Source organism: Tarenaya hassleriana, unplaced genomic scaffold, assembly GCF_000463585.1.
Source record: "Tarenaya hassleriana unplaced genomic scaffold, ASM46358v1 Cleome3, whole genome shotgun sequence".
NCBI lineage: Eukaryota > Viridiplantae > Streptophyta > Magnoliopsida > Brassicales > Cleomaceae > Tarenaya > Tarenaya hassleriana.
Window position 1 is genome coordinate 6326611 of NW_010966177.1, and position 25291 is coordinate 6351901.

The window sequence follows — 25291 nt, forward strand, 5'->3', positions numbered from 1 at the left end:
CTCTACGACTGGCGCGGATGCGGGATGAGCGTCATGGAGATGAGCCACCGAGGGAAGGAGTTCCTCTCGATCATCCAGAAGGCTGAATCGGATCTACGTCAGCTCCTGGAGATTCCGCCGGAATATTCCGTTCTTTTCCTTCAAGGCGGCGCCACCACCCAGTTCGCCGCCTTGCCGCTCAATCTCTGCAAGCCCGACGACACAGTCGATTATGTCGTTACAGGGTCGTGGGGAGACAAAGCGTACAAGGAAGCGCAGAAGTACTGCAAGCCCAAGGTGATCTGGTCGGGTAAATCCGAGAAATACACCAAAATCCCATCATTCGGAGAATTGGAGCAGAGCCCAGATGCCAAGTATTTGCATATCTGCGCTAATGAGACCATCCATGGAGTCGAATTCAAGGATTACCCATTTCCTAAGAACCCTAATGGCATCTTGGTCGCTGATATGTCCTCCAACTTCTGCTCGAAGCCTGTGGACGTGACCAAATTCGGTGTGATTTACGCTGGCGCGCAGAAGAACGTCGGCCCCTCTGGTGTAACCATCGTTATCATCAGGAAAGATTTGATCGGAAACGCCATGGATTTCACGCCGGTGATGCTGGATTATAAGATCCACGACGAGAACAGCTCGCTGTACAACACGCCACCATGTTTCGGAATCTACATGTGCGGTCTCGTGTTCGAGGATCTGCTGGAGCAAGGTGGTCTGAAGGAGGTGGAGAAGAAGAACCAGACGAAAGCTCAGCTGCTGTACGACGCCATTGATGAAAGCAAAGGTTTTTACAGGTGTCCAGTTGAGAAATCCGTCAGGTCGTTGATGAACGTCCCATTCACGTTGGAGAAGTCAGAGCTGGAAGGCGAGTTCATCAAGGAAGCTGCCAAGGAGAAGATGGTCCAGCTAAAGGGACACAGATCGGTCGGAGGAATGAGAGCTTCCATTTACAACGCAATGCCATTGGCCGGTGTCGAAAAGCTTGTTGCTTTCATGAAGGATTTCCAGGCAAGGCACGCTTGAATTGAATTCACCATTGCTTGCTACTACACTCCAGCTGCAGAGGATGTACAATTTTTTTGGTTTTGCTTTGATGGTTATGTTGTCGGATGATGATGAAGCATATGATGTTTTTGACTCTCTGTTCTTCCTTGCTGCACTTGGATTGGCATTGTCTGGAAATTTTTCTGGTAATAAACTTTTAACTCAGGTTCAGGGAGCAGAATCTTGTTGACATGGAATGGAACTCTTCAGTGTTCAGATTCAGGAAGCAGAATCTTGTATCCATGAGTTGAAAAAAAAAGTTTTTTTTTATGAACTCTTTGTCAGCATCACATAAACAGAGAGAAAACATGCAAGAATATCAAATAGTTCTGTCAGAGTCCAAGAGAGGACTGCATAGCTTCTTCAAATGATTGCTCATGGACCTGAAACGCATCTACATGTGTTTCATTGTGAGGATTGAGACGAAAAAGCTTCAAAGTTTTTTTTTTTTTTGGTTGAAAGAACACGCCTTGTCTGTCTGCCTTCGTAGCACGAACCAGAGATCTTGGAGGTGGTTCCTCCACCCAAGAAATCACCCATGGATTTGCTTCTCTGTTGCTAAAAATTGCAGAAAATGGATGGTTTCCTCACTTTGATTCCGAATCTGATACGCTGTTTATGATAAGGTGGCGGTTACTCACCAATTGAAATATCATCCCGCTTTGATTAAGTTCATGTTCAATATAATCTATCTATATTAGTATATCCATGCAAACCATAATCTTCTTATAATTCGTCTGTATTGTCCCTCCGAATTCATCGGAATCGAAGAGGGTTTTCTCGTTATTGCTTGATTCGCAGGTAAATCTTCTGGTCTCCAAGCTTCTTGGAAGTGATGACAGAGTTCTGTAGAGATCACTTGCCCCATTACATGGCTCCAAATACAGATTTCAGCAAATATATATATACATATATAAACTCTGAATCTAAGTTTTCGAACATGGGCTTTTGTACAATGTGCATAAAACAGTCCATTTTCTGAAAACTCTGATTCAGAAGCATGCAACAGAACACCACAACCCCTGTTTTTCGCATTTCAAGAATCAAAACAGAATACACATCTGATGTCTAAATTTCGCGTATTTATGTGCTTATTTTTGGACATTCCAAATCTGTTAAAAAGTCCTGATTCCATCCACTGAAAACGATTAGCTTGCGAATAAACTATTTTTAGAAACACCAGAATCCATGGTACGAAAACATTTTCTATTTCTGGCGTTTCAGTTTCTTCCTTATCTTCTAAAAAAACAGCCAAGAAAATCCGAAAGAGAACATACGCCCGTGTTCTGTACGAGTGCAATACGTAGGAAGATCTCAAGATATTCGGAATTTTCCATTTCTTTCCTGTTCCCCGCTTATAAAGATATCATCTCCTTTCGTCGTCTCTGATCCAAACAAAACAATCAAGAACAAGAGCAGGAAGCTTTTTTCTTTCCATTTCAGTGCAGAATCAAATCAATCAAGAAGGGAAACATGGCATCAAACGAAGCGGGAAGGCCTCTGCCGAAATTCGGGGAATGGGACGTGAACGATCCGGCCACGGCCGAGGGATTCACGGTCATATTCAGCAAAGCCGGAGAAGATAAGAAGATGGGCCGGAACTCGAGTAAAGCCGTTTCTCAGAGGAAACCAGACGGTAAACCAGCAGCCGCCAAGAAATGGCTCTGTTTCACTTTCTCGTAGACCATATGATGTTTGCAAAAGATTCTTCATTTCTGTGGAGATTTAGCTTTGAGATCGTTGAAGCCGAAAATGTATTTTCTGTAACGATGTTACGATATTAGAGAAAACGTGTAGGATCATCTTTTCCGTTGTCTTTTTCAGACTGCTGGAACAAGTTTGATGTGTTTCTGTAATGATGTTCAGGATCATGTTTTGTCCCTTAAGGTTTCGTGATTAGTACGAGGAAATGGACAAAATTGCTCTGTTTTTTTAATGTTGACAATGAATAATCTTTTATATAAAATTAGATAAATTAGTAGTTATCAAAGCAACATCAAGAATCATATAATCTTATGGGGAAAAAAACTGTTGGGGACTTGACTCATAAGCCGGAACTGAGTCGGAATCTTTGACTCGGTTCAAGACAAGCTTCTGGGCATCTTTCGCTTCAGATTCAGACAAAAAGATGAATTCTTTCTCCTACAAAACCCTCCGAATCTTCAAATGATTTCCTCTGCAGTTTCAGAATCTTTCTTCGGAGCAAATATTACACATTTCTTGTTGCCAAGTTTCAACCATGAGACGCTTTCTCGGAAAGAAACCATTCTTGAACTTTGATCTTTCTCTCAGAAGATTGAACGCAAACCGGGTTTCTGTTCCACAAACTCGGGAGCCTCGCTTAGGTTTAGCTGAAGGTTTTGGACAAGAATCATGGAGATCAATGGAGGGTCTTGTCCGGTGCTCGGCTAATTACGAGCCTTTGTCTCCCATTGGTTTCTTGGAGAGGACAGCTACGGTTTACAGAGACAAAACCTCTGTTGTGTTCGGTTCTGTTAGCTACACCTGGAGCCAAACTTACAGCCGTTGTCTGAAACTCGCTTCTGCACTCGTTCAGCAGCTCGGAATTTCCCGGGGAGACGTGGTGAGATTTCTCTTATATCCCATCTGTATAAGAAAATTCAGTTATCGAACAACAAGAGAACGGTAACATAATTGACTTTCATCATTCAAAGACAGAGTTCTTGAAATTACAAGCCTTTGAGTTTAACTGAAGTCTTGTTCTGAACTAGGAAACCGGTTTGTTTATACGCATAGGTTGCGATTCTGGCGCCGAATATCCCGGCTATGTACGAACTTCATTTTGCGGTTCCAATGGCGGGCGGAGTTCTTTGTCCGCTCAACACAAGATTAGATCCTTCCATGCTTTCTGTTTTCCTCAGACATTCAGAAGCAGTAATCCTCTTCGCCGATCACCAGTTTCTTGAACTTGCTCAAAGAACCTTCGATCTCCTTTCCATGTCTGAAAAATCAAGAAATCTCCCGACCCTTGTTCGAATCTCTCAACCCGATGATGACGCCAATGTCTCCCCACCGTCTGATTGCGAATACGAAAGCCTGTTACTGTCTGGAAGCGACAAATTTGCAGGAAGGAAACCGGAAAGTGAATGGGATCCGATCAGTATAAACTACACGTCAGGAACAACGTTAAGGCCGAGAGGTGTAGTTTGCAGTCATAGGGGAGCTTACGTGAATTCCCTTGCCACGGCTTTCCTTCCGAAAATGGGTCCATCATCTTCACCTGTTTACCTATGGACTATCCCGATGTTCCATGGAAATGGCTGGTCACTTACTTGGGGAATGGCTGCACAGGGCGGGACGAACGTCTGTCTCAGAAAAGTCTCTGCAAAAGGAATCTTCAAGAACATCGCAACCCAAAACGTGACACACATAGGAGGAGCCCCAACTGTCCTGAACATGATTCTGAATTCGACATTGGAGGAAAGACAGAAGCTTTCTCGCAAAGTCGAGGTCTTTACCGGCGGTGCGCCACCGCCTCTGCAGATTCTGACAGAAATGGAAGAGTTAGGGTTCAACGTGACGAACGTGTACGGCATGACCGAAACCACCGGTCCAGGGACTTACTGCGAGTCCAAACCGGAGTGGGCTCTACTTCCAGCACGAGAAAGGTCGAAGCTGAAAGCCAGACAAGGGCTAAAGCATCTGGCAGTGGACGATGTCGAAGTGAAAGATCCTGTAACAATGGAGACAGTACCAGCCGATGGGTCGACAGAAGGGGAAGTCATGTTCAGAGGGAACAACGTCATGATGGGTTACCTCAAGGACATGGAATCGACGCGAGAAGCATTCAGAGGAGGATGGCTTCACAGCGGGGATCTCGCGGTGAAACACCCAGATGGGTATATAGAGATAACCGGCCGGTTAAAGGATCTGATCATATCCGGAGGAGAGAACATAAACCCGGTGGAAGTCGAGAGGGCGTTGTGCTGTCACGAGGCGGTTCTTGAGGCAGCGGTCGTGGCTCGGCCTGACGGTCACTGGGGCGAGACGCCATGCGCGTTTGTGAAGCTGAAGGATGGGTTTGACGCTGAATCTGGAGAGATGATTGAGTTCTGTAGGAATCGTTTGCCACATTTCATGGCGCCAAGGACTGTTGTTTTTGGGGATCTGCCTAAAAGCTCCACTGGGAAAATACAGAAGCGTCTTCTCAGACAAAGAGCTCTTGAATTGGGTTCCTTGTTGTAAACTCGCTTTTGTTGTAAACTAGCTGCTGTTTTAACCAAGTTTGGTGGCCGATAAAACATGCAAAGGATGCTACCGCGGTCCAAATCCAAGTGTGGACAGTGACATTTACTGGACGTTCTCGGTATCTTTAGAGGTGTACACGCGGAAGGGCCGATGAAATTCCGAATTATCAAAAAAAAAATTGCTGATGTTTTCTCGGTGTCAAATGGTTTCTTTTCCTTCGCAAAAAAGGGAAAAAATGGATATGAATGGACTATAATGGGCCGAATATGGGTAAGCCCAGTAGGCCCAATTCTCTCCGTGTTTTCCTGAACGCGTGAAAGCCACGCGCCTTCTCCGCGGATTCAAAGTCTCGGGGACGAAGGAGCGAGGATCGGCGACGAAGGAATTTGAGAGAGATCGGGAAGATTGCTCCTCCGTTTTGGGTATTCAATGTCGAGAAAATTGGTGAAGGAACTTTCCTCTGCTTCGGCGGCTGAATCTCCCGCGCCGGCGCTGGATTTTCCCGGGAAAGAGAGAATTTTTCGAACTTTCCGGGAAGGTAAGAGTTGGGCGATTAGATTGGTTACTGCCCTTACCGATCCCTGGTTTAAGACAGATTGTTTTGTCTATAACGCCGTTATGAAGGGTTTTTGCTCTTACAATCGGCGTCGATCCGGATATGATTTCGTTTGATACTTTGAATTTTTGGATTGTCGAGGTCTGGCAGGATCATGAGGCTATGAATTACTCGAAAAACTGTGGCGGAAGAGGGTAATGTCCCAGATGCCGCCACACGCCATTGATGAATCTCTGGTTTCTTCTAAAATCGTGTTGTTCCAAAAAAGGAAAGAACTCGATAAGGTAATATCCGGTGAACTGGTGTTCCATGAGAAATCAATACTGATGGATCACAACATGGTTTCTTCTGGTGTACGTTTCTGCAGCATATGCATTTACACATGTTCTTCAAAAGCTCGGAATAATGTCCTCAATATTGTATTGGCTCACCCAAGATTGGGTGGTAACGCTCCTTTCCCAAGCCAGGTTCGAATCTCCGTTTAGAGAGCGTCATTCAACTAGATTTCTCCGATACTCTGGAAAATGTAATTGGGTCGAAGACTCGGTGAACTTTCGTGATGATGTGTTGTCTGTATTTCTTACGTTCAGTGAACAATGCACTGGTTTTAGAAAGCCAGATTCGGATTTCCGATCAGATGTTCATCTCTTGAATTGTTTATTTTGCCCGTCTTGGCTCTTGTTTGATATCAATCTAGAATCAAATTTGCTTATTAGCTGTAAAAAATCAATCTGCTTGAGATATGCTTTAAAATTTTATTGTAATGTTTTTGTGATGCAGTGAATTCAGACATGATATCTGACAGCAGATTGCTATGTTCTGTTCTCCAGCGACAGGTGAAGAGGACAGAGGTGTGCTGTTGACAATAACTCTCTTGAATGCAAAAAGGTGGCTGCTTTTGTCAACACTAAGTAGCCCAAGTGCAGAGTACTGTGATTTTTTTTCAGTTAGATTACAATTCAAAACCATTGGAGATGGAAAACAGGGGATCAAGTAGAAGATTTACAGAGACAAGTGGTCAAAAACATCTGGTATTAATCATATTATCTTGACCTCTAATCATTTGGCTAAGCCTAGATTCTTGTTTATTTTGGTTCTTTCCTGTCATGTTTTTGTATTGTATAATACCAATTTGTCTCCTTTGTCTGGCCTCTCAAAACAGCAATGCTAATGTGATAGGACAATACGGAAGAACATACGAAACATGAGGGGAAATGAAAGAACGTACCACGAGGGATTAAACAAGATTCTTGTAAAAACAGCAACCGTACAACCTCGTTTGTTATTGTTCATGCTGCAACCCTAGATTCTTGGACCTGTAATGGGCATATGTATATATATGTATGTATGTGTATGAACCTTGACTTGTTTTGTAGCAAAGATTAAACAACTCCTGAAATCGCCAGCGATGCAGAAGAAACAAGGCGAGGGAGACAATATAATCAAGGGTTCTCTCCGTTGTCGGCTTCATGACTGTAGGCATAATTAACTGAACAGAGTTCTTCTCTTTGTAAAGGTTTATATAATATCCCCATTAGCCATTGATGTGAAGAACTTGTTCTGTTTTTTTTTTTTTTTTGAATTATCTTTTTATATAATTTTGCAGTCTTACAATCAAAAACCCATTTCCAAGTTGGAGGCTTTTTTCATTTTTCGAAAGATAAAGATGATTAACTATATCCCTTTTAACTTCAAACATTTTTGTTATTACATGATTGTATAATGGTGATGACATGTTACAAGAAAATAATATGAAGTTAGTTTTTATCCTTATATTTTGGAATTCCAGAAAATATTTGTTTTAAGCCGAGCATGTATTGATTAAAAAAAAAAAAAAAAAAAAACCAAGAACGGGTTTTTAGTGGCATCACCATTGTACCAACCAAACGGAATTCATCATAATAACCCAATTGAGTCTCGCGACCGCCCTATAATAATAATGATAAATGCTTCATTTCATTCACGTGTTTTATTATTCTTATGCACAAAACAAACCATCTAGTTCATGTGATGTGATGGATGACCACGAAACTTTATTTTATTGTTATTAACGAGGGAGAGTTGTTAACTAACACATTTGATGATGATGACCAACAAGGAAATGCAGAACAACACCCGAATTGATAGTTTAACCGGTGGAACGGAAAACGAAAAACGTCTGTTCTATTCCGAATTCGAGTCTAAAATTATGGAGAGAGTATAATTTCAATCACATAACTTTTTTTTATAACCCGAATGATTCCTTGAGTTTTCGACCCGATTACATTCATCCTTTGTATATAGACTATTTTGGTTTAGAAATTACATCTCTGTCCATAAGTGGAATCGAATCCAAATTCAATCACATAATTTCTTTGTGTTTTCGTGATTAATACGTGTTTTTGTTCAAAATATCTGATTAGTTAAAAAAAAAAAAAGCAGAACACCTATCTCTGGATTCGTATTTTTTTCGTGTATTTAGTTTTTATGTAGATAGAATATTATTTAGATTTAGGGTTCGACTTGTACCGCAACGGTTGCGGTTGCGGGTGGCAGCGTTTTCAGAACGTTTGATAGCGATTATAAATGATTAATACTGACTGGTTGAGAAGTTGCTATTGGTAGCGATTGCGGGTGGGTGCAGTTAGAAGTGAATGGTTCATTACGGTTGCGGTTGCGTTTTGATATAAATTGTTAAAAAAATATATTATTTAAAAATAATTTTTTATAATAGTTTTAATTAAATTTTTCGTATCATTTGATAAAAATTATTTACTAAATTTATAATAATTAAATAATAAATTTTAAATATAAATATTATCAATTTAATTTATTTTTAAGTAAAAAATAATTTTATTATAAAAATTATTGACAAATGTATAATTAAACCTAGCATCTATATAATCACATGATATTATTGTATTTTTTAATTAAAATATAGTACTAAAAAATAAACTAAATTATACAACTAATTAAACAAAATCATATGACGGCGGTGCAACCAGTCGCCCCCTTAGTTGGTACGTTTAGTATGGTTTCGTGCATGTATATGTGTGTGTGAATTTTGGTCTGATACCATCGAGCAAGACATTCGACGCATTAAAATGAAAACTCCAATCCATGCAGTGAAGTGAAAAGGGGGCCCTAACGTTTACACGTTGCAAAGCTTAAATACCCGTAGAAATCCGACAAAATCTCGGGCCTTTTTACACGTGTACGTGATACAGAGAATGGTAACAAAATATACGTCGAGGCTAATCATATGGAAGGACGTATATATAAATTTAGGAGGCCGTAACGGCCTACATGGAACGTATATAGTATGGTTGCGAAAATCAGGATCTTGTTACCTACCGAGGACATTAAAGACCGTCCAAATTATTTAAATAATCGGCTAGTCCATCGACAAGGTGGCACAACGGGAGGCAAAACCAAAGATGACTCATCCGTTTTGTGGCCGAATGATTACGCAAAATTTGACAAGAAAAAGCACGACAGCTCATACCCTTTGGACCCCTAGACCATCGGAACATTTAAATATTTCGAATAATTGTAACCATTTTTTAAGTACGTAACACAAAAACCTACACTATATATACGCATGCGTGTTCTTCGTTGAATTTCGCCGAGAACGTTATACCAAAGGAGAGACAGAGAATATTAAAAAAACATAAAAAAAAAATGGCGATCAAGAACCATGCAAGATCGATCAGCTTCCCTTCGAGATCGCATCCGAGTACTATGCGATCGAAGAAGGGCTCAACAATCTATTGGCGATGGAGATATCGCCGTCGAGAACATCTGGGTCGATCTCCGCGGGCTTGTCGGCGTTGGAGGAGCTGCACAGGCGTACGGACGATCTTCTGAACGTGGGTTCGACTCGACAGGTTCTGTCCGAAGAGAGGAACAGGAAGTTTCTAGAAGAACTGCTTGATGGGTCGCTGAGATTGATGGATACGTGTAATGTCTCTAGGGAACTAATGGTGGAGACGCGCGAAAACGTTCGGGTTCTTCAGTCGGGTGTTCGAAGAAGAAGAAGAGGAGGAGGAGATTTCGGTGTCGTTTCGAGTTACGTAGGTTTCAGAAAGAACATGAGAAAAGCGGCTCGGAAGCTTCTCGTCTCGTCGAAGAACATCGACAGCAGAATCGGAACAGGAGCGGTCGCCGTTTCAGATCGAGACAACGACCATCTGGTGGCAGTGGTTCACGCCATGAGATGAGTCGTTTCGGTCAGTGTTTCGATCTTGAACTCGTTCTTGGAGTTCTTGTCGGGACGCGACGTGTGTAAGAGGAAGAGCAAGTGGGCATTGGTCGTGAAGATGTTGCAGAGAGATTATGACGAGGAGGTCGCCGACAAGAAGAGAGAAGAGAGCGAATTCGAGAGCGTTGATTGGTTGTTGGTTTCGAGTGGAGAATGTTCCCATGAAGTTCTTGGGAAGAAGCTTGAGGAGCTCGAGAGGTGTGTTGAAGGGTTCGAGAAGAATCTTGATGGCTTGTTTCGACGGTTGATCAGAACAAGAGCTTCACTTCTCAACATAATCTCCCAGTGATGATGATGACAATGATGATGATGATGACGATGATGATGATGATGAAATTCATGTGACTAAACCTTCGTGGGCATTCGGTTTTAGAGGGTTTGCCGGAAGGGATTTAATTATAATGTATACAATTTTGTAAATTATATTTTTATATGTAGAGGGGGAAAGATATTAATGGAGTTATATATATATATATATATATATATATATATATATATTATCACAATTCTTATTCTTCAGAATTGTTGAAAACGACGTATCATTGGCAAAATGTAATATTAGAATTTATATTATCTTTTACAATTTTTAAAATAAGACCATATACTTATACACATATGAGTGTATGTATATATATGTGTCGGTATGTGTATATGTATATATATATGTATTTCTGTATACAAATTTTATAATTGTTTTATTTATTTATTTATCATTTTTGTCATTTTTATTTTTATATTTAAATTATTTTTTTTATTTGTCCTCTCTGATACGACAATTTTGAAGAAACCAAGTCAGTGTGACCGTTTAAAATTCGACCGAATTTTGGACGGTTAAAAAATAGAAAAAAATTAAATAGTTCAATATAGATATATATATATATTATGAATTCAGAAACTGAAATTTTTTTGATATGAATTTGATAGCTAAATCATATATATTTTTTATTTTTTTCTAATAGTTTTAGTTTTCGTAAATGAAATAGTGTAATTATTCGAACCTATAATAAAAAAAAAGAAAAAGAAGAAGAAATGGTCTTTAAGTGCAGATGTGAGTATGTCAGTCTTCGCTTTGGAATTTTATTTTCGAGTCGTGGAAATCTATTGTTTTTTCATTTAATTTAAAATAAAAGTTAGAACGAATATCCGCAGTGTGGAGTAAAATGGGCCTTTATGGATCTATGGGCCTGGCTCATTATACAATTGCTTTTTTTTCCTTTTTGCGAGCCGTCGAGGTTTCTGCTAGGGAATCTAAAGGAAAAATCGCTCAAATATACTAAATATATCGCACGAGCGATATATCCAAATTTTTTTTTTTCAATTTTATATCACTTGAATTTAAAAAATTTAAAATAACATTTTTTTTATATATTTTTTACGATTTTATTACGAGTGTTATATAATTAATATACAACTAAAAAATAGTATTTACGACAGTATAACAACTAAAAATTCTGTAAACAATTAGATGTATTTTTTATCAATTCATTTAGAATCAATTGCAACTATATTTAAAATCAATTGCAACTGTATTTATAATCAATTACAATTATAATTACACAATTTCATTTCAGCCTATGCTAATATAGTCTTCTCGATAAAAATTTAATGTGATTTGGTATATTTGAGTAATTTATCCCTACCAAAAACCCCACTTTTCCGATTTTGTCAGTTGAAGATTGCAAATGGCGTGATATCGGAGATCTCCCACGGCACCGCCATGGATTCTATTGTTGAATTATCTTCCATAATTCCCCTTCACAATTGCAATGCATCTCTAGACTAGTTCCTAAATTCTGTAAATACTCACCAATCCAATTAAAATACACAAAGGAGGCCAAAGCACTCCGTTTTATATTTAAAACCAAAAATAATGTTGCAAAAATGTGATTATAATCAAACAAGAGAAGATAGAGTGTTTTACCATTGGCTTGAATTTTCACCTTACATTCCCCCTCAGACCAACGGTTTGGAAAGAAGTCCTTGGAAAAAATATAAATTTCTCCCTTAACCGAATGAAGATATTCTGTGTCATATTGAATAGATTTGGATTGTAACATCATTGTCTTGGTCATCGCTTCACTTTGGGAATTATGTTCCTCTTGGAAGTTGCACCATGTCTCTATCCACCCCTCACTTTGTCTTTTTCCATTTGTTCTTAAGATCTGATCGTTTTCAGATTGCACAATGGTTCGTCTGCCTCTGCGGTTTCATCATTATCCATGTCGGTTGTGTTGGATATTTTCTTTTCTGTGGGGATTGTGGCTGCTTGGTCCTCCTCGGAATGCACCACTTCGTTCCCATCATCTTGTTGATAGATGGCCTCATCTTTTAGCCTCTGCAAAACTTTAGCGCAAAAACCGTAATAGGCATCTTTGTAGTATTCGGTTTCACTATACTTACATTTTGTTCTCCCTTGTAGCAATCTCTCTAACTCCACTTTGCCCACCATCGCCCTGACTTCGCTAATAGATGGTAGAGATTCCTCGTTGAGTATTTGAAGACTCAATTCGTTGAAGGAACCATCTAGCATGGAGAGATAAACGAGGGTTGCATTGATGTTGGCTCTTTCGTTGCTACTTGATGCGGGATGAAGTGCTTCAAGCTTTGACCAAAGAATCGTGCTTTCACTTTTCATCTGCTCCAAAGACATCTCATTTATGACATTACGGATGAACTTAAGAGCTCTTACATGTGTGAAAGTTTCAAGGATTTTTGAATCCCTTTGTGGCATATGAAACTCCATTGTTGTGTTGCAGATTTAATAGCGGAAACGAAAAGAAAAAAAAATCACAGCGGGTCCAAAGACCTTAGTGCTCTGATACCATGAAGAATTTAGTATTTTAGAGATGAATTTGATTGAGTAGACAAGAAAATAAGATGGCTATGCCATCGGCTAAGAGAAGAACACGAAGAAGACAAGAGGATTTTGATGAAATAGTTACTTGTTTTGTTATTCATCGTATCGCTTATACATATATACATAGAGGACAATAAAATCGAAAAAGTAAAATAAAAACAAACAAGGAAATAGGCACAACACCCGAGTGGGGTGGTCTGGTGGTTGGGCAGCACAAAGTGCTCCCAAACCACCCATGTTTGAAACCCACCGGGCCAAACTTTACCAAAAAAAAAGGAAATAGGCACAAAAAGACACGACAAAAGAAAATGTCGACGTAACGCATGCATGAAATCATGAAGAAGATATTTGATTTGATTTTGTCTGTTAGCTTCTCATAATCGAAATGGGCTTTTGGCCCAGGTTTTGTCCAAGTCTTGCATTAGTGAATGGGATCGTTGAGCCAAGAAAGTCCAAGACTTGATGTGACATCATTTGTGTTCGTGTCCGAGTTTGTTCGTTTGCGAGACATTCTGTGACCGAGTCCCAGTAATCCTGTTCTTTTTCTCCAACATTCCAATAGATACAACTGTGGACTGAAATTAGGAGTTTGAATGGATGAAGTTTTTAGAATTTAAAGATTAAAAAATGGATAATCAAGATTCTGTGGATTTAGTTTTACTAAAAATTTGGAAAACTATTTCAGTAAAAAAATATCAACTAAAAATTAATTTTTTTTATTACGAAACGAAAAAGTTAAAGAGTTAAAATCTAAAATCTAAAAACTAAAACAAAAACTGTCTATCGCTAATTTTTTTCACGATTTCTGATGTCACCCTGAAATTCATTGTGTTGGTATATAAGGGCAGATACAGAACGGAACTAAGGACTAGTCCGTTGCTAAATAAGGACAATAATCCATTGTCATTAAACTATATATATACACACACCAACTGCGTCTTTAAAATTTAAGTGTTGTTATGACAAGCGATGGGCAGGTCCAAATAACAGGTGCGTCAAAATCAAACGTCCGTCGGTCATCGTTTTGAAATTTTATTTTCGAGTCATACAAATCTATTTTTTCATGTCAATTAAAAATAAAAGTTAGAACGAAGCCCTTCGGAGTCAGGTCAGTTGGTTGGGAGCAGGGGGATAACTCCTTGAGGTGGAGGGATCGAACCCTGCCGTCTCCCTTCCTCTAACTTGCTCGCCTGTCAGTCTATCATAATGGACTGATTTACCTCCTACGCGTGTGTTGCAGGCTCGTGCGCGTGGGCTTGAGGTTTGACCCGCAGGCGCCTAAACCAACTACGGCCCGAGCGTTAGGCGCGCCTGGTGGCCAGTTCCGGTCGGGGACTGTTAGGCGCGGGTAGTGGCCAGTTCGTCTCCGTTTGTAAGAGTAGGTAGTCACGGGGTTCCCCAATATATATATATATAAAAAAAGGGTTAGAACGAATATCTGAAGTAAATAAAATTAAAAAAAAAGGTTAGAACGAATATCCAGAAATAAATAAAATTCTAATTTGTCATCCGCTTTTAAATGGGCCTGGCCCATTATGCATTTTTTTTGGCGAGCCTTTTAGGGTTTCTGCCGGGGAACCTATTGGCTATTGTATCAGAATGTGTATATCGACGTTTGTTGCTGTCTGCATACTCTGACATTCTGCAACCAAGTTATACGAAGACTCTGATTCTATCAGAAGGTCATGGTTCTGAATATTTCTGGTTAAAGATGTGGTTTACTTTTCTGGTTCGTAGATCTAATTTGTAAATTGTAAGCTATTGGTTTGTTAAGGTAGACACGCGTCATTCATTGTTTGGGTTTGTTACAGATTTGTTATTTAGTTCTGAGCTTAGACAAATGAATTAAGGAAAATTTACTCGGGTTATTATATTGCCCAACCAAAAACCCCACTTTTCCGATTTTGTCAGTTGAAGATTGTGAATGGCGTGGGATCGGAGGTCTCCCACCGGCACCGCCATGGATTCCTTCGCCCCAAGCTTCCTCTACTCTTCGTCTTCTTCGCCTAGGTCTTTCCTCGGCGATGTCGATGCATCTCCGAATGGCTTCCTCATCGCACCTCCCTCCGATCCGCGGAAAAAGATCGAGATGTACTCTCCTGCGTTCTACGCCGCCTGTTCCTTGGGTGGCATCCTCAGCTCTGGTCTCACTTCCATGGCCCTCACCCCTCTCGATCTCGTCAAGTGCAACATGCAGGTATTCCCTCTGCGGATACCCTGTTTCTTCGCCCATTCTTCCGGTAATATGATCTGCGTGTGAAGTCGTGTTCTAATTCGCTCCATAGGAATCATCTCTGAGCCTCCCTTTGTAGATTAGAAGAAAGTAGATAAAAATAAATGAACACTCCCTCTCTTATGCAGATTTCGTATACTTTGCTGTTCATAATTGGTAATTTCTTTACCTTTCAGATGGATCCTGCAAAGTACAAGAGCATCTCGTCTGGATTCGGAGTTTTGCTCAGAGAGCAAGGAGTGAGGGGGGTCTTCCGTGGATGGGTTCCCACTCTGTTAGGTCACAGCGCTCTGGGAGCCTGCAGGTTCGGATTCTACGAGTTCTTTAAGAAACGCTATTCGGACATTGCTGGACCCGAGTACAAGACACTCGTCTACTTAGCCAGTGCTGCTTCCGCTGAGGTGATCGCCGATGTGGCTCTCTGCCCATTCGAGGCAGTGAAAGCCAGGGTTCAGTCCCAGCCAGGATTCGCGAGGGGAATGTCTGATGGATTTCCCAAGTTTGTCAAGTCTGAAGGTGTCGGCGGGTAAGTTTGAAGAACTTCCGATACGATACGACCGTTTTAACCTTAACCTCTGTGTCTGATTTGCTCTTGCAGCTTGTATAAGGTACTTGGTCGGCTCTGGGGACGTCAGGTTCCTTGTAAGTTATTGTCCTAACACTAGAGCATAAACCAATATTGAGTTTTGCTTTTGCAAGTGAAGGGTTGTTGACCATGGATGTGCTATTTGCTTGATGTAGACACTATGATGATCTTTGCTTCTTTCGAGACATTTGCGGAGATGGACTACAAAAACGGAGTCTGCCCACCAAAGGAGCAGTGCAGCAAAAATGAGCAACTCAGATCAAGTTTTTCCAGAGGTTTGCTCGCTGGAACGTTGTTTGCTATGTTTTCTCATCCCACAATCCATCTACTTCCCTCCCTCAGCCACGCCATACGAGCAACGCCTGCAGAGGTAAGTTCATATACTTGAATGTACTGGCGAATTCATAGAACCCGGTTCTGAACCGAGTTCAATTAAACCCCCATGGGTAGAATTCATTCCAAAAAGTTATCTCGTCAGGGGGGAGGATGCCCATGTTCTCAATATACCGATTGATAGAACTCGTCATCCGTAAAAGGGTTCGATTAAATCCCTTCCAGAACTCATATATTTAGAACTCAATCTCCACAATGGCAATGGGTGCTATTGCAGTTGGAGGTTTCAGTGTTTGAAGAAATTTTCTTTCTGTTAATTAATCATCAATCTGTACATGATTTTATACAGGAAAGAATAACAAATTCCTAACAAACTTCCAACAAACTATAAGGAATAAAAGAAAAATACAGAGAACGAAAACTGAGTGTCATCTTCGAGTTTGTTACGCTCTCTGTTTTCTTCTGGGCTTGGTCCTACATAGGCTGGGCCATTTTCAATAATTGGGCCTGTGTATATCTGTGATACGCCCCCCTCAAGACGCAATCGGCAGATAGAGGCTTGAAAGATGAAGCTTACTCAAAAGAGCAGAAAACAGAGCGGGTTGCATCTGTTTGGTAAAGAGATCGGCCAACTGATTGTGTGAGGGAACATGGAGCATCTTCAGAAAACCCGATTGAAGTTTCTTCCGCACAAGGTGACAGTCAATATCAATGTGCTTCGTTCGCTCGTGAAAAATGGGATTTGAAGCAATGTAGATGGCATATCTGTTATCACAGTACAATGTTGCAGGACCAGATGCAACAACGTGCAGATCAGTGAGCAAATTATGTAACCAGACAAGCTCGCAAGTTACGTTTGCCAAAGATCTGTATTCGACTTCGGTGCTACTACGTGAGACGGTAGTTTGCTTTTTAGCTTTCCAGGATATAAGAGACTCACCAAGAAAAACGCAGAAGCCCGAAGTCGACCGTCTAGAATCGGGGCAGGATGCCCAATCAGCATCCGCAAAGGCATTCAAACGAATGTCAGATGTGGCCGAATATAGTAGACCTTGGCCTGGATTCCCTTTTAAGTAGCGCACAACACGTTGAGCAGCTTGAAGATGAACTGTGGTTGGACAAGAGAGAAACTGACTCAGCTTGTGCATGGCAAAGGTAATATCTGGTCGAGTGAGTGTGGGGTACAGAAGTCTGCCAACTAGCCGTCGATAACCAGTAATGTCGGACAAAGGTTCCCCCAATTCTTTTGTCAGACGAGAGTTGGGATCTAACGGAGTGGAAGCTGACTTGCAGGCGAGTAAGCCGGCATCTTCAATTAATTGCAGACAGTATTTGCGTTGGTTGACAACTATACCAGTTCGCGAACGAGCAATCTCCAATCCCAGAAAGTACTTCAAACAACCAAGGTCCTTGATATGAAATTTTCTTCTGAGAAGGCTTTTTAAATTCTGGACAGCCGAATCATCATTTCCAGTGATGATGATGTCGTCTACATAGACGAGTAAAGCTACAAAAGAGGAACCAGACACCCGAACAAAGAGCGTGTGATCAGCTTGTGAATGAGTAAAACCAGTGGTAGTCAAAACTCGGGCAAAGGTAATGTACCATTGCCTTGAAGCTTGTCGCAAACCATACAGGGATTTATGTAAACGACAAACAGCATTTGGAGGAAGAGAGTCACCTGTAGCAGCCATGTAACCCTGAGGTAGAGCCATGTAGATTTCCTCATCGAGTGTGTCGTGAAGAAATGCATTTGTGACGTCCAGTTGAGATAAAGACCAGTTTTTGGCAGCCGCTAGAGCGAGAATTAGCTTCACAGTAACCAACTTGGCAACTGGAGAGAAGGTATCCAGAAAATCCACGCCTTCTCATTGTGTAAAGCCCTTGGCAACCAACCGGGCCTTAAATCTCTCAACAGAACCATCGGACTTGCGCTTTATCCGATATACCCAACGACATCCAACAGTATACTTGCCGGGAGGCAGAGAAACGATGGACCAGATGTTGTTTGCAGCAAGAGCAGCGAGCTCTATGTCCATGGCACGCCTCCAATCCACATTAGTTACAGCCTCTTTGAAGGATTTTGGTTCGGAAATAATGGTGGAATTCAGGACGAATTTTCGATAAGGATCAGAAAGGCGAGAATAGGTTAGGACAGAAGATATGGGATAAATGGATTTTGTAAGAGAGGATAATGATTTGTCGGAAGAGAGTTTGGTAGAACGTTTGGGCCTAGTAGAGATGTCCAAATCCAAATCTGGGCCAAGGGAGGAATAAGTTGGGCTTGGAACTGAAGAAGGATCTAGGCTGGCATTTAAAGATGGGTTTTGGCCGAAATTTAAAGATGGGTTTGAAGAAACAGATATCGGTAAAGGTAGAATGGATGAAGGAAATATTGTACCAGGAATTACCGATATATCAGAATGAAAGGGGTATATGGTCTCATGAAATTCAACGTTTCTGGAAATAATAACAGAATTAGATTCCAAATCAAGGAGTTTGTAACCTTTGTAGCCGGAGGGATAACCGAGAAAGACCATCGCTCGTGCCCTTGCTGAAAACTTATGTCGCTCTGAGATGAGGGTAGATGCATACGCCAGACAACCGAAAGCACGAAGATAAGAGTAGTCTGGAGCCTTGCCTTTTAACAGCTCATAAGGAGTTTTGTCGGACAGAAGTGGCGACGGAGTCCGGTTAATTAGGAAGACCGCCGTTCTGATACATTCCGACCAGAAAGACAGAGGAATGTTTCCTTGAAACAGCAGTGTCCTAGCAACATTTAGAATATGGTGATGTTTGTGCTCGACCACGGAGTTTTGTTGCGGGGTTTGAACGCAGAAGAAGTAGTGTAGAATCCCCTTAGACTGAAATAGTGAGGCGAAGCACAACTTCGGCGCATTGTCAGATCGGATTGCTTTAACCTTTAGTGCAAACTGGGTTTCGACCATTGTCAGAAATTGAGGTACAACCTGTAGAACCTCATTCTTATACCGCAGCATATATACCCATGTCACCCGAGAATGATCATCCACTATCGTTAGAAAATACCTATACCCGTCATAAGAGATATGAGAAAAGGACCCCCAAACATCAATATGTATAAGGTCGAACAAAGATTTTGAGATATTGTTATTCGAAGGAAAAGGAAGGCGACGTTGTTTTGCGAGGTGACAAACGCGACAGTGTGAAGGAGAGCTAAAATTTGAAAGAGAGAGCGTTTGTGACATTGATCGCAACTTGTGAAATGACAAATGACCAAGTCTAGAGTGCCATAAGGAAGTATCAACATAAACGGAATTGACAGAAAACGAAGGAATGACAGGATTGAAATCGGACTCGGGGAAATAGAGATTGTTTCAAGAGCTTAGCCCTCCCAATCGTTGATCCCCGAGAACGTTCATGAATAGAGCAAAAATCAGAAGAGAAAAGACAGGAAAGGTTAGTGCCACGAAAAAGAGCACTGACACTTATGATGTTGAAGGTAAAAGACGGGACATAGAGTACGTTCGACAACAGTAAATGATCATTCAAGGGGACACGTCCAGCCTGTGTAACCGAGAGTTGAAGACCATTAGGCAAAGTCACAGTACTGGGAGCAATGGGAACAATCTCAGAGAACAAATGTTTGTTAAAACAAACATGAGCTGAAGCACCGGAGTCCAAAATCCAGGAATTATGAAATTCTCCTGAAACAGATGATGCATGGCACACAAAAGCAGAGAGGAGATGAGTGTTACCAGCATCTGGATCAGAGGCAGGGGCGTCGGTCTCTGTGATGGTAGCATTGGATGATTTGAGTCGATTGTTGATCTTAGAACAGAGATCATGAATCTGGCTTAAAGATAGCTTGTCTACGTCAGCAACAGAGCCAGAATCCGCAGCAACGTTTGCAAAGTTGATGGGAGGCTTGGACTGTTGTCGAGCTGAAGGGCGAGGAGATGTCGATACACCAGACTTCGGAGTTCGGTAACCCGGTGGATAACCGTGAAGCCGATAACATTTTTGGAATGTGTGGCCATATAGCCCGCAGTGGGTGCAAAGTGGTCGCTGCTTCCCTTTGAAAGTACAGCCAGAAACAGCAGATACAGATTTGGGCAAAGAATGAGAAGAAGTCTGAAAGACAACCGCGTCAGAGAGCTTTGTAGGGCGAATAAGTCATTGTTGCTCCTGCTGCTTCTGAGAAGGCTTTTTAAATTCTGGACAGCCGAATCATCATTTCCAGTGATGATGATGTCGTCTACATAGACGAGTAAAGCTACAAAAGAGGAACCAGACACCCGAACAAAGAGCGTGTGATCAGCTTGTGAATGAGTAAAACCAGTGGTAGTCAAAACTCGATGACTACGGACTCCCTCATATTCGTCATTGAGTCCAAAGAGGAAATCAATGATGAAATCACCTTCATCTTCATCATTCCATCTCTTTGAAAGGAGACACGTGCAGCGGCCACAAGTGCACGAGTGATTAGCTCGGATAGACTTAAACTCATTCCAAACGGCAAAGATGGCTGTAAAGTAAGAGGCAACATCCATCGAGGCTTGACGCAAATCGTGCAGCTTCTGTTTGATCCTATATTTCCTTGGAGCATTGCTTTGTTGATAGCTCTTCGACAGAAACAGCCACATGTCTCGAGCCGTATCAACATAAAGTAAGTTCTGAGCGATATGCTCAGCAACAGGGTTCATAATCCAACCACCCACAATGGCGTTGTTTTGAACCCAGAAACGATGATTCGGATCGTCCTCCGCGGGCATGGGTAAAGAACCGTCGACGAAGCCAAACTTGTTCCGACCCTCGAGAGCCATTCGGAAAGCACAAAGCCAAGAAAGAAAATCTCTCGCGCTGGTCAGGGGTTTTGTGACAATAACCACCCCAACAACAACAGCGGGAACAACAACAGCGGGAACAGGTTCCGCCATGAAAAACGCAGAGAAAACCTAGAAAGAGAGAACGACATAAATTGCAAAGAAGAATCAGAGAAAAAGCTCTGATACCATTTCAGTGTTTGAAGAAATTTTTTTTTTCTGTTAATTAATCATCAATCTGTACATGATTTTATACAGGAAAGAATAACAAATTCCTAACAAACTTCTAACAAACTATAAGGAATAAAAGAAAAATACAGAGAGTGTCATCTTCGAGTTTGTTACGCTCTCTGTTTTTTTCTAGGCTTGGTCCTACACAGGCTGGGCCATTTTCAATAATTGGGCCAGTGTATATCTGTGATAGGAGGCATTGAAGAAACTTGGGCATTGGGGTCTGTTCAAACACGTTATGACGTTAGGGGTCAAAGGGCTTCCTCTACGTGTTGTGGCGATAGGGACACTGGTTGGTGCACAGTGGCTTATATATGACTCTTTCAAAGTCTCTGTCGGCCTGTAAGATTTGATTGTTTTTTTCCCTCAAACCTTAATTTTATTTTTATTACCCACCAAAGTTATTGTCTAATGCAAAATCACTGTTTCAGGCCAACCACGGGAGGCGCGTAGGCATGTCAACAAAGGCCCGGAATCCGTGACGAGTTGAGCCCGTTCGGGAAAAAAAAAATAAGAATAAGGGACGATAGATTAGGACTGAAATTAGGAGCTTGAATGAACGGAGTTTTTAGAGTTTTAAAAAAAATTGATAATCAAGATTTTATGGATTTAGTTTTATTACAAATTTGAAAAACTAATCTAGTAAAAAAAAGATTAACTAAAATTCCATAGGCTAATAGTACGAGGAATATAAATATGTCATAGACTAATCATAGGATAAAATGTTCATAGACGGGGACAAAGAAATTCCCATGCAAAACGAAAATACGATGAGACAGGTGTTACCTGGGGGTAGGGACGAACCTATCGCCCTTCACTCGTGCATCGATAAATAACATAAAGTATTTATAAAACAAATACCATCAAAATACATTAAAAACTTTAAATAAAAAATATACAACTTTTTGAGACCATTTACGTCATTCCAATATAAAAATACGATGATATTTCATGTGGTTATCTGAAAATTCTTAATAGTTGAAGTATTTTATATAAAATGAACAAACTTACATATCTATTCGGACGTTTTGTTAACTCTCTTGTATTTTTATTGAATCTTTACTTTTTCAAATATTTTTTTTATAATTCAAAAATTTACTAAAAACTCACAAAAAACGAAAAAATTCAGATGAATGTTTTAAACTAACCTATATTTGTTGGAGAATTGAAAAAATTCAAATGAAGATTCATCTCTATATTTGAATTTGAATCAATATAATATAATATTTTTTTTTTTTTTGTTATTAGACCATATAAACTTGGATTTTCTCAAAAGATATTTACGTTATGGGGTTTCGAAAATTCTACGTGGGCGGTGAGGGAAATGCATGGGAAATGGTGAGAACCCGAACTCGAAACATCGAACCTGAAAAATAAAATTACAAAATAACCAAAAAGGTGACACCCACATTTAATGTAACGAGCCAAATAATTGTTTACGTGTCTCCTCTGCATGTGTAGTGACCAGTAACAATACCCACACTCACGTTTGGACATGGCCCATCGCATTAAATGGCATAATAATCTAAAAAAATCAAAGAATTTTCAAAATATATATATATAAAATTATAAACCATGAATTTATAAATTTTGCCATTTTCACATATATTTGTAAATTTAATAAATTTTTCCATTTTCTCATATATTTATTCACTTTATGAATTTTTTAATATTTCTATAAAATCATTAGTTTATAAATTTTAAAGGAATATGACAAATTTTATAAACGTCCTGAATTTATATAGAAATTACAATTTTTTTTTTGAAAATTCATGATTTTTTAAGTTATTTCTCTATGATTAATTATCTCACGTATTCTCATTAAAATTTTCCTATAAATAATAACCCAAGAAAACGCAACGAAAGTAGTGCAGAACTCAAGATTCCATATCTGATCATCGTCACGAGATTATTCTCAAGATCTCCATGAATATGGCTACGTTATCACCGAGACTATGCCCTAAACCCTACAGGAACAGATGCGTAAGCTTGCCGGTTCGGTCGCATCCTTGTGTCGGCAAGATTCAAGAACAGCTTTGCAAACTAAGATCCATGTCCGAGATTTCGTGGAACTCGAAGACGACGATCTTGACCTGTCTATCTGGCCTGACTGGTCTATACAGATGCTTCGACGATCTGTTCAAATCCTCTGATATCCAACAAATTCTCGCTCAGGCACGACACCAGATCTTGACGAACCAGCTTCTTGAAGTGTCGTTGAAGTACTTGGACGTTTGCAGCAGCGCTAAGGACGTGGCGGGGAAGATCAAGAAGAACGTTTTGGAGCTTCAGTCCGCTCTGAGGAGAAGCAAAAAGGGCGGGGAAATCTGCATCGATGGCGATGTCAATGCTTACGTCGGATCGAGAAAGGAGATCAAGAAGGAGATTGCCAGATCTTTGGTGTTGACGAAAGAGACAGAGGCAATAACGTTGGAGGGTTTTCCGCTGTTACGGGAAGTGAACCATCAGGTCTCGGCCATGGTTAAGGTTATGCAAGAGACGAGTGATATGTCTTGTGTCGTGTTCCACTCGGTCTTGACGTTCTTGTCATCGCCCGGGGTCAAGCCTAAGCACAGAGGGTGGGGACTGGTTCTGAAATTCGTGAAGAAAGGGGCCGAAGGGAAAGGGGAGAAGGGTTTCTGCCACGAGCTGGAAGCCATGGAAGCCGAGCTAGGGAAGCTCGTGAATGAAGCCGAAACGGAAGAAAACGAAGAGCACGAGAAGATTCAGCGTGCGTTGGTCGGATCAGAGGCTGTGGAATCCGCCATGGAAGAGCTCGAGGAAGGTCTTGAAGGTCTGTTCAAGGCAATGATACAAGCAAGAGTCTCGCTTCTGAACATTTTATCCATTTAAATCAAGATTCATCCGCGGTTCTTCTGAAAAAGCTCCGTTTAATCGAATCCGTCGAGCTTGAACCCGAGTTTCTTGATCTAATGACAGCCTTTTTTTCTTCAGACAGATCCTTTCTCTTGATCTGTTTTTTTTTTGGTCGTGTCACGTGTGAGAGTGTCTGGTCTGCATCCGTGTTTTAGAGGATGCTGGAGAAAGTGTTGAAACTTGTTCATGGTGTATTGGTGTGTGTATGTGTGTATGTATACGTCTCATATATCGTTTCTGTGTGTTGTCATATTTGTAGGTATAGCTAGAGGCTAATCTACGTGATGATTCTGTGTATGCATCTTGTATTATTAATAAACGATGTTTGCTTTCCTCATGCAATATTTTTGTTTCCACTATATATATATATATATATATATTATATTATATTATATTTGAAGATCAATCATTTATTTTCTTTTAGCTTCAAATATCATATATAATCCAAAGAACAATTGCTACCTAATTCATATGGGATTTTCATTCTAACAAAAAAAAACACAATGAACGTTTAAAATTTTTACGAAACTTCATTTAAAAATAAACGGCGTTAATTCGGAAACGAAAAGTGGCACAATTCATGTTCCACAAGCATATGACTACCACCTGGTCAACATATCGGATTTTTACTAAAAGTTAAATATTTTTAATATATATATATACAAATAAATTCACATACATACATACATACTATATATACTATATACACAGACATACATACATACATATACACGCATTCATTCATATACACATATTCACACGTGCATACATAGACACGCGTACATATGGTAGATTTCCAGACCATATCAGATGCGTCGGAGAAGCTGCGAACTTCTCGGCGCTTCCTATCCTATGCTACAATTCCGACTTAAACGCAATGTCGTTTCTTTCGGAATAAACGACGCGGTGTTCGTGAACGAAAGCTTGGAACGGCAAAACCTTCATTCACCTGCCAATTGAAAAGAGCGATGGCTGCTTCCAACACTAGCAATGTATCTGCTTTATCCATGCGATCTATCCTTGAGAAGGAGAAATTGACAGGACCCAATTTCCTCGATTGGTATAGAAACCTGAGAATCGTTCTTAGGCAAGAACGAAAACTGTATGTTTTTGAAACTCCCATCAACATTGACAATGAGCCTGCTGCAAATGCTCCACGCGCCACTCGAGATGCTTGGATAAAGCATATCAGTGATGATGTTGACATCTCCTGCCTCATGCTGGGAACTATGTGTCCTGAACTTCAGAAGCGATTCGAAGGCAAGGAGGCTTATGTCATCTTGGAAGAACTAAAAACTATGTTCCAAGAGAAGGCACGTTTTGAAC

At 40.5% G+C, this 25291-nt stretch overlaps 5 protein-coding genes and 1 pseudogene across 13 annotated transcripts in view; all 6 read left to right on the plus strand.

The window, feature by feature from the left end:
- LOC104819724 (phosphoserine aminotransferase 1, chloroplastic-like) overlaps positions 1–1235 on the plus strand; it is a 1804-nt gene extending 569 nt beyond the window's left edge. The window contains exon 2 of the mRNA XM_010549924.1: positions 1–1235. This exon is cut by the window's left edge and continues 24 nt beyond it. Within this exon, the coding sequence (XP_010548226.1) occupies positions 1–1017 (1017 nt within the window). The 3' untranslated portion in view covers positions 1018–1235.
- Positions 1236–2284: 1049 nt separating this feature from the next.
- On the plus strand, positions 2285–2954 carry LOC109116874 (RPM1-interacting protein 4-like). The gene has a single exon (XM_019203098.1). The coding sequence runs from the start codon at positions 2512–2514 to the stop codon at positions 2719–2721; it is 210 nt and encodes a 69-aa protein (XP_019058643.1). The 5' UTR covers positions 2285–2511; the 3' UTR covers positions 2722–2954.
- An 84-nt stretch (positions 2955–3038) lies between these two features.
- On the plus strand, positions 3039–7346 carry LOC104819725 (probable acyl-activating enzyme 2). 7 transcript variants are annotated; one of them, XM_010549930.2, is made up of 5 exons: positions 3039–3622; positions 3796–5785; positions 5954–6270; positions 6584–6834; positions 6966–7346. In XM_010549930.2, the coding sequence occupies exons 1-2, from the start codon at positions 3278–3280 to the stop codon at positions 5242–5244; spliced, it is 1794 nt and encodes a 597-aa protein (XP_010548232.1). In that variant the 5' UTR covers positions 3039–3277; the 3' UTR covers positions 5245–5785; positions 5954–6270; positions 6584–6834; positions 6966–7346. The 7 variants fall into 7 exon arrangements, with proteins under 7 accessions (XP_010548232.1, XP_010548230.1, XP_010548231.1 ...); XM_010549928.2 differs by having other exon boundaries at positions 6634–6834; XM_010549929.2 differs by having other exon boundaries at positions 5954–6087; positions 6171–6834.
- A 2117-nt stretch (positions 7347–9463) lies between these two features.
- LOC104820186 lies at positions 9464–10492 on the plus strand (annotated as a pseudogene).
- Positions 10493–14576: 4084 nt separating this feature from the next.
- Positions 14577–21706, plus strand: LOC104819726 (mitochondrial phosphate carrier protein 3, mitochondrial-like). Of its 3 annotated transcripts, none has more exons than XM_010549933.2 (6): positions 14577–15097; positions 15310–15659; positions 15732–15775; positions 15875–16089; positions 21266–21430; positions 21520–21706. In XM_010549933.2, exons 1-5 carry the CDS (start codon positions 14825–14827, stop codon positions 21404–21406), a joined length of 1023 nt encoding a protein of 340 aa, XP_010548235.1. In that variant the 5' UTR covers positions 14577–14824; the 3' UTR covers positions 21407–21430; positions 21520–21706. The 3 variants fall into 3 exon arrangements, with proteins under 3 accessions (XP_010548235.1, XP_010548236.1, XP_010548234.1); XM_010549932.2 differs by having other exon boundaries at positions 14581–15097; positions 21282–21430; positions 21520–21696; XM_010549934.2 differs by lacking the exon at positions 21266–21430 and having other exon boundaries at positions 14578–15097; positions 21520–21696.
- A 1234-nt stretch (positions 21707–22940) lies between these two features.
- Positions 22941–24301, plus strand: LOC104819728. Its single transcript, XM_010549935.2, has one exon. The coding sequence runs from the start codon at positions 23015–23017 to the stop codon at positions 23939–23941; it is 927 nt and encodes a 308-aa protein (XP_010548237.1). The 5' UTR covers positions 22941–23014; the 3' UTR covers positions 23942–24301.
- The last annotated feature ends 990 nt before the right edge of the window (positions 24302–25291 follow it).

Bases quoted from the DNA above. Each gene is read 5' to 3' on its own strand.
- LOC104819728 (XM_010549935.2), top strand. From the start codon at position 23,015: ATGAATATGGCTACGTTATCACCGAGACTATGCCCTAAACCCTACAGG.
- LOC109116874 (XM_019203098.1), top strand. From the start codon at position 2,512: ATGGCATCAAACGAAGCGGGAAGGCCTCTGCCGAAATTCGGGGAATGG.
- LOC104819726 (XM_010549932.2), top strand. From the start codon at position 14,825: ATGGCGTGGGATCGGAGGTCTCCCACCGGCACCGCCATGGATTCCTTC. The intron at 16,090-21,281 runs GTAAGTTCATAT...TATCTGTGATAG, and splicing joins TACGAGCAACGCCTGCAGAG to GAGGCATTGAAGAAACTTGG. The intron at 21,431-21,519 runs GTAAGATTTGAT...TCACTGTTTCAG, and splicing joins TTCAAAGTCTCTGTCGGCCT to GCCAACCACGGGAGGCGCGT.
- LOC104819725 (XM_010549927.2), top strand. From the start codon at position 3,278: ATGAGACGCTTTCTCGGAAAGAAACCATTCTTGAACTTTGATCTTTCT. The intron at 3,623-3,795 runs GTGAGATTTCTC...TTATACGCATAG, and splicing joins GAATTTCCCGGGGAGACGTG to GTTGCGATTCTGGCGCCGAA.